The sequence below is a fragment of the Theobroma umbraticum genome, unplaced genomic scaffold (assembly GCF_002168275.2).
Source record: "Theobroma umbraticum cultivar Fairchild unplaced genomic scaffold, ASM216827v3 scaffold_130.0, whole genome shotgun sequence".
In the NCBI taxonomy this organism is placed as follows: Eukaryota; Viridiplantae; Streptophyta; class Magnoliopsida; order Malvales; family Malvaceae; genus Theobroma; species Theobroma umbraticum.
In genome coordinates, this window is record NW_018397264.1 from 2,379,327 (window position 1) to 2,387,038 (window position 7,712).

The window sequence follows — 7,712 nt, forward strand, 5'->3', positions numbered from 1 at the left end:
ATTTAGTCCTTCCATTTTTCTAATAGAGTTATATAACAATAAGACCATCATTGGAACAACTTCTAAATGTTTGGGAGTAAAAAAGGAACAATTGGAAAATTCAAGGATCAAAGTAAAATAATTTATTAAAAGGTGAGGGACGTACAGTTCATTTTAACATTATGCTGATTGCCTAGGCCTGAGCATGTAAATGACTGAAGTCCTTTAAAGAATGCACTATTTGTGCAAATACACACTTTCCATTTTGGCAAACATGTATGATCAAACCTGCAAGTCCTTCCTACTGAGTGCAAATACTCGATAGCAACTACCTCATGCTGCTGGTAAAATGGAAAATAAAACATTAACAACTCTAATCTTCAAAAAGGATATTCATACATCTAATAGATATTAGAATATGGGGTTTGCTGTAAATTACAGTCCAATTTACCCGGCCGCTGATTTCCCACCCTTGAGGGTATCAATGAATGTCTGAATTAGTGTTTATATAGGTTTGTTGTAAGAACTATACACTGGTATTGCCCCAAAATGCATGTGGCTTCTAAGCCCTGCCACAAAAATATACAAAGGAAGGTCCACTCCTAGCAATACTGGCAAAAACATCCTATCCACAGCACAAGATAGAACAACCTTGACTGATGCTTTTCCCCCCTCCTGGGTTGCTTCATAAACAGAAGGGCAAAATTTGGAAGAAGGAAGAAAAGGACACTAAAATCCCTTTGCAAGAACTAACTTGATGAAAGCTTTTTCCTAACACCAGACTTTTTTACTTTGGAGGACAGGCTTGAACTTTCCTTGAATGCAGACGGGCAAAACTCAGTAATGCTGCAGACTTCACACCGTGGCCTGAGTGGAGTACAAATTGTCTGGCCAAATCCCACCTGTTTAAATTCAAATTTAGTCATAAAAGCAAGAGGTTGTTTGGCATTAATTGCATAAATTCAGGGCTGGCACATGGGTCTTTTGTAACATAAGATAAAAAGAAACTGCAACATACTTGTTGAAGAAAGCAAACTATATAATCAGATGATTTAGTTTTATAAACAAAATTGGACTTTGTCACTTAATTATCCCAAGATTGGAAACTTCTCCAAACTTGACAATGAGGATATTGGAAATTTGAAATTGTGCTTCATGTTATGTAGGCAACTCACATACTCGAGGCTAATCAGGAAAAGGAGATTTTATACAATAAATCTACAGACCCTTATCGAAAAGATGATCATCTATGCATGCATCTAAATTCATCCCATCTATATGTATGTGCATGCAAGTCAGATAAATGAATTAGCAATACATACCAAAAGAGGGTTAATTGGGACCCATTCCTCCTTTGGAAGCCACTGTTGCAATGCCACTCTTGTTTCCTCCGGATATAAAGTTTTCTAGCAAACCGACAAGATAATGAGTACTGATATGCCATTTGGTTAGTATGAAGAGGGAAAGGACATCCATTAAACAAATTTGTCATGGAAGAAAGACAACTTGTATTTCCTATTTGTAGTGACTCAGCACTAATACATCAAATTATTTGTATGAGGGGTTTTTTTTTTTTTTCTTATGTCATTATTTGTATGAGGTTTTAAAGTTCACTTGACATAGATTGAAGTTGTATGAACATATTTACGCAGAAGTGATGATTAGGAAAAATGAAAATGGGGAAAGAGAGAGGAACAAATATTATTTAGCTTCTTTCAAGTAAAAGTTGTCACAAGGTACAACAACTCTAGAGGCCTTCCATCCACTTGTTAACCATAACTTAGATGACTAGAAAATATTGTGGTGACTTCTAACTGGGTTCTTTCCCCAACATGTTCCTCCAAAAGATGTATTAATGTACTCATCAAAATATTTACAAGCATCAAATCCATGTCATCTCCATTCAGAAGCTAGAAGCAATGATGTACACAATCAGTGATAAAAGGGCAGCTTCATGCAATTACACCAAAAAGGTAGCAAAACCATGTCTAATACATCTGCTGTTGCCTTAAAATGCTGAAATACATTACTAAGTTACAAAATTTGGAATTGACTACAATCCTGATTAAATTCAGATAGATATGTAAACTAAGAAGTTTTAATACTGGAAATGATTTAAGTATGAGGTACCTGTTTTGTGTCTGGCCGAGACACCCATCCAAGCCGATTGCAAATGCGGTGCACATGAGTATCTACACATATCCCTCGAACATCATCCCATGCAGTATTCATAACCTAAAGCACCCCACAACCAAATGACTTTAGAAATCCAGCATACCTCGAATTTAAATAAGTTATGCAATTAACCCCTACCAAATGAGCCATCTTAGGGCCTATCCCTGGAAGTAAGAGTAATTCCTCCAATGAGCTTGGTATGTCCCCATCATACTTCATGAGACAGATTTTTGCAATTTTCTTCATATTAATAGCTTTCCTTGTATAAAACCCAACCTAAAACAAACAAATATGAATTTTCATAACTACTGCAGTAGCTAAGGAGAGCGTGAGGTGAAGGGGAGAGGGGAAGTGATAGAGAAGGCAATAGGCTTAAAGTTACGGGCAAAAAATGCATCTTTCACAGTAATAATTCTTCAGGTTTGTCACTTAGTCCGGACTTGCACATGTCAAAAAGAAACGCTTATATACCTACATTTTCAAGTGACTCCTAGAAAAACATACCGGGTAGATAAAGTCCTTAATAGTTGCTTCATCAGCTTTATCAATGGCATTGGGAGTCATAAGACAATTCTGAATGAGACGTTGAATTGCACCTGCACAGGAGTATCTTTGTGAGAGTGTGAAGAACATAATTGACAAAGTCAGGATATATGATTAACACAAAAGATCATAATATCTACATCAGAAAATACAAAGCATATACAAGGTTTTAATGATGACAGCCTCACATAATACAGTCATTTACATTTCATATTATGCATCCTTAGCTTATTGATAATGCAAAATTTGAAAATGGCATTGGACTGCTTCAAAGCTACTTTTAGTTGTTTGCATGACCATTGACGACACAACAAGGTGTAATCTTGCACCACTATAATTTTGAAGCAATTCACACAATTAAAAAAATCTCCCAAATTTACAGGTACTAGAAGAAACTCTAATATGATTCCCAGTGTCTAAAATGATTATGTACCGCTATACACTTTTCTTATTACAAGAAGCAATTCTTCTCCCAATGAGTCCGGCTTATCTATAAATACAAAAGTGTATAACTTCCTCTGCATCATTCCCCTCCACGGTTAAGACTACAAGCATGAACTCTTAAGGCATCCCTTAAATTCAAAAGTGTATAGTTACTTTAGAGAATCTTGACATGAGGATTGAAATTCACCAATCACAATGAACAATATATGCATGATGCATCAGGTTTCAATGATGATGCACTTCTTCACTAAGAACATGAGAAAATTTTTCTTAGGGATCCAGTTGTAAAAAGGAAAAATGAACCCATATTGACAATCAACATTGAACACCTCTGGCTGAGATTTTATAAGGCTTTGTATTAAGAACAATTCTAAGCTGATTATAACACTTTGTGGTAGCTTTATTAGGTAATCAAAGTACAGACTTAACAGGGAGTCCTATTTTGATTTCTACAGCTATATTTGAAGTTGACCAATTTACTTTGTAATATTTTTGCTCTTCACCAAATGCTGAGACCAGTATCTTAGCAGTATTTCATTTTAGCTTACAATCAACCATAACCATGATATGCTTTGAAGATATCTATATAGCATAATACAGTTGTCAAAGTATAATTCTAAAGAATTTTCTGATGGAAAACTTTTCCCTATCTCCAAGCAAACATGCACTAATGTCCTGATTTCCTACAGTTGCAAGTTATAACCACAACATGTAATACTTCAACAAGATGATTAGTTAAAGAGGCATATTAATTGTAAATTAAACCAAAAGACTAGGAAGTTACCATGAGTAACATGATCTTTGGTTTGGCTGGATAGTAGTGAAGATATCAGGACAGCAAACCTTCTTTCCTGACAGATAGTGAGACATAGAAGACAAATCCATTTATAAGACATTTCAAGCATAAACAAAAGTTTCATGATAGAGAAAAGCATCAGTAAATGAGAATCTGAAACAAAATGTCTTCACAACACAAAGGATCTTCGGCAAACACTGCAATAAGTACTAATCATTGATGAAATTGTAATTCCAGGATCCAGACCACATTGAGGGAGTTTGAAGCTAGTGTCCCGGCTAATAAGAAAATAGCAATATGTCTTTCCATAAAAGCTTTTGTAGCTAATGATGTGATATGAAACCTGTCCATCCATCCAACATATTCATGGTCAACATTGAATATTATGCTAAACCAGTTGGTGCTCCAAAGTGGCTATAATAAGCACAATTTAGTTGCCTATAAAAGGCATTTTAAACTATTTAAATTACAATGAAGTACATTCTCCATTGGCTTTATGGAGTCTCTCTAGCTAATAAATATGTGTGGATTCAATCAATTTTATGTGATGGTCTCAAATGATATAAAGCATGGTGCCCTTCTTCTTTAAATCCCAAATTTTGATAACAAATAATTCATTAAAGACTCAAATACAAAATACAAGACCTTGAAGAACCAAAATTGGCACCAGAAATGGTAAGAGTACAGCATGAAAGGATGAATTAAGAATCACCAGAGTTAAATCATCCATTTTTCCAATATATCTACCTACACCAGAATGAAACATTGTACCTTAGGAGGCAGAACACTGCCAGCTTTCTCACATCCCATAGTGTCTACAGGTGCATCTTCTGCAGACCTCATTTTACGGATTCCTTCAAGCACTTTTTCCCAGTTAGCAGGTGCATTGCCTGTATCACATCAAACACTTCAATAGCAAATGCATCTGTAATTCAGAAGTTTATACTCTCAAAAGAAATGCACTAGGCGAAAGTCTTGTTCATCAAAATTATTAATCATTCTATAATCTATATGGACATCTACATTAAGAAGAGACAATCTACTTAACAATCCAAACACATCCTTACGGCAGAAGTCTATAAATATGCTACATTTAAATCATGATAATAGAATGAAAAGACCAACTGCAAACTTTGGTAACTTAAACAGACTATTTAATTCACATATAGGAGGAAAAGGTTTACAAGGTAGAGCAAATTGGCATGCACTTATAAGTTCTCTTTAAAGTCAATAAACTCCTTTGGCAAAGTCTCTTCTTCTCTTGCAATTTCAATTAGCATTACTCATGCACAATTTTTCACCATTTACCTCCCATTCCAATTGGGGAAGCAATGCCAGTTCCCACATTAATCTCATCAGATGTGGACTTCGACCTCCCTGCAAAACCATTGCTATGTGCAACCAGTCAGAGCCATGGAGATTATCCATTAAAAATGGCATTAATATACAAAAATGAACATATGTATATACCACTGCCCATGCATTTGTATATCTATATGCTTGTCTGTGTTTTTTAGGATGGGAGTCCATAAGTGCTCATGACTGCAATATGAATATAGCATGATAGCAATCTACAAGTTGCCCAGGATGGTGAACTAGTACAGCATCCTGAAATTATTCCCTAATATGTCATAACTCCATGCATAGACATTGTCAATCTAATAAACTTTTTCAGGAAAAACTTTCACCAAATGCTATACTCATAGGAACATAGCATTGCAACAGAAATCTTACCAGACAGAGAAGGGCCATCTACCTTCGTGTATGCAAATTCCTCTATGTCTGGTAGGCCACATGGCTGCAGACAAAATTTAAATGGTTGTATGGTTAAGAATTACTCTATACTGGTAAAACTTACAACCAAGTCTTTTAAAGTAAAAAGAGGAAACCAGATAGCCTAGTTGGTAAAGTCCTTTAGTACCAATACCTAGGATCAAGTCCTGTAGGATTTACAGGGTTAATTCCAAAAAGGAGGGCTACTCCATATTGTGTACTTAGTTTATTGGACCAAAAGAATCTTTACAAGTAAAAATGTAGTCAAACTTAAATTTTGAGTGATACAATGATAACACACGGGAAAATATTTGATGCACTAACAATGCATCCTTCTATATACTATCAAGTCACCAAATCCTAACACCTCATTAAAGAAGTATTATTTTGAAGGAAATAAAAGACTGATATTAAAAACTGATGCCATTTTGGGACCTTATAAACCTTTTATTTCCTTCAAAATAATACCTCATTAATGAGTAGTCAGCATTTGGTGACCTGACCGTGTATCAAAGCTATACACTGTCAGCGCATCAAATATTAATCCCTAACACATTATCAAATGATAAATTTCACTGTATATGCATTTTCTAAAATCACACAGGATAAAAACTCAATTAGTCAGGAAGACCATTAGTCAAAGAAATAGAAGCAAAAGACCAAAGTACAAAAGAATCCTTCTTCCACATTCAAAATATACATAACCAAGGCATTGTAATCATGTTTACAGCAGATGACAAACAAATGCAAACCAATTAATCATGCCCAAGAAAAGTTACATTACTATGAAATCAAAAAAGATTGCCTTCTGATTCTCAAGGGGAAAAAAGGGAAAAAAATGACCTTACCTTAAGGCCCTTATTTTCTGCTTTGGGAATCTCTTGTACAACATCCAATGTCTTTTTAACCCTCTTTTTCCTCGTAAAAACTCGAACTGCTGGCACAGAAACTTTGTCCGTTGTTTCAGAACCTGCAAATTCCCAAAAGTTTACAGTAAGGAAAGACTAAGAAGAAAGTGATAGGAGGGAGAAGAAATTTATAAGAATACAAGAACGTAAATAATATCTTTATTATCCCATTAGAAAACCTGGGTTTGGGTCTGAAGAAGGAACTTCAGTTGTCGACGATGATGAAAGGGTTTTGAAGGCGAATCTTGTTCTTGGCATTTTGCTCTTCAATTTCATTCCTCCCAAGCCAACGCCAAATCCAAGCGGAAAACTTCTGGGTACAACATACATTGTCTTTGTCTCCGTAATTTAGGGGGGAAAGGGCAGTGTACCAGGAAATATTATTATTTTAATAATTAGGATAATAGAGAGTAAATTCAAAATTGATGTTTTTTCAATATCTAATTCTTTTATATGATCAAAACCAATAACATACTAACACCTTTGCAATTATATTAAACTCATCATAGCATTTGCTCTGCATAATCCCTTCTACTCCATTTGGTAACTGCAAAATAATGGTAATGAGTACCTCACATGTCATGATAGGAGAAAATGGAATTATTGTTCAGTGTTCATTGAAAAGAAGAGAGAATGGAATAACGAAACATGTCACCATACAAATCAAAGGAATAAAACTAAATAAGTAATATTTATTATGCTAACCGAATAATAATCATTAAATAATAAAATTAGTTTTTGAAACTCTAATCATTTATTTTTGCTTTCTTACATTTATATTCAGTACAAAAATTAACTAAATAGGCAACTAAAATGTGAAATCAAATAAGAAGTCATCATGCTAAAAGATTAAGAGGGAATATTTTTAAAAGTTTTTGAATTTTTCAAAAAATAATATTTTTTATTAAGTTCGAACAAATTTTAATATTTTTACTTTGATTTAAATATAATCGTAAAATTAACAGTTGATTAATCATTAATAATTAAAATATTATTTATTATTTTATATTTACGTGGTGTTAATATTAAGAGTAGAAACATCATGTGATTATGTCATTATTTTATATTATCATCTACTATGATATGTTAGCATG

The 7,712-nt window shown here is 34.1% G+C and overlaps 1 protein-coding gene across 1 annotated transcript; it reads right to left on the minus strand.

The window, feature by feature from the left end:
* Positions 1-333: 333 nt before the first annotated feature.
* LOC110421338 (endonuclease III homolog 1, chloroplastic-like) lies at positions 334-7,272 on the minus strand. Its single transcript, XM_021434916.2, has 11 exons — positions 6,798-7,272; positions 6,559-6,680; positions 5,672-5,735; positions 5,246-5,314; positions 4,709-4,827; positions 3,926-3,992; positions 2,659-2,750; positions 2,293-2,430; positions 2,110-2,214; positions 1,302-1,385; positions 334-881 (listed from the first exon to the last, which is right to left on the minus strand). The coding sequence occupies exons 1-11, from the start codon at positions 6,946-6,948 to the stop codon at positions 729-731; spliced, it is 1,164 nt and encodes a 387-aa protein (XP_021290591.1). The 5' UTR covers positions 6,949-7,272; the 3' UTR covers positions 334-728.
* Positions 7,273-7,712: the final 440 nt, after the last annotated feature.

Excerpts from the sequence above, each read along its gene's own strand:
- LOC110421338 (XM_021434916.2), bottom strand. The coding sequence starts at position 6,948 with ATGTATGTTGTACCCAGAAGTTTTCCGCTTGGATTTGGCGTTGGCTTG. Across the intron at positions 6,681-6,797 it reads TTCTTCAGACCCAAACCCAG|GTTCTGAAACAACGGACAAA; the intron begins GTTTTCTAATGG and ends GGGAATTTGCAG. Across the intron at positions 2,751-3,925 it reads CAAAGATCATGTTACTCATG|GTGCAATTCAACGTCTCATT; the intron begins GTAACTTCCTAG and ends ACTCCTGTGCAG.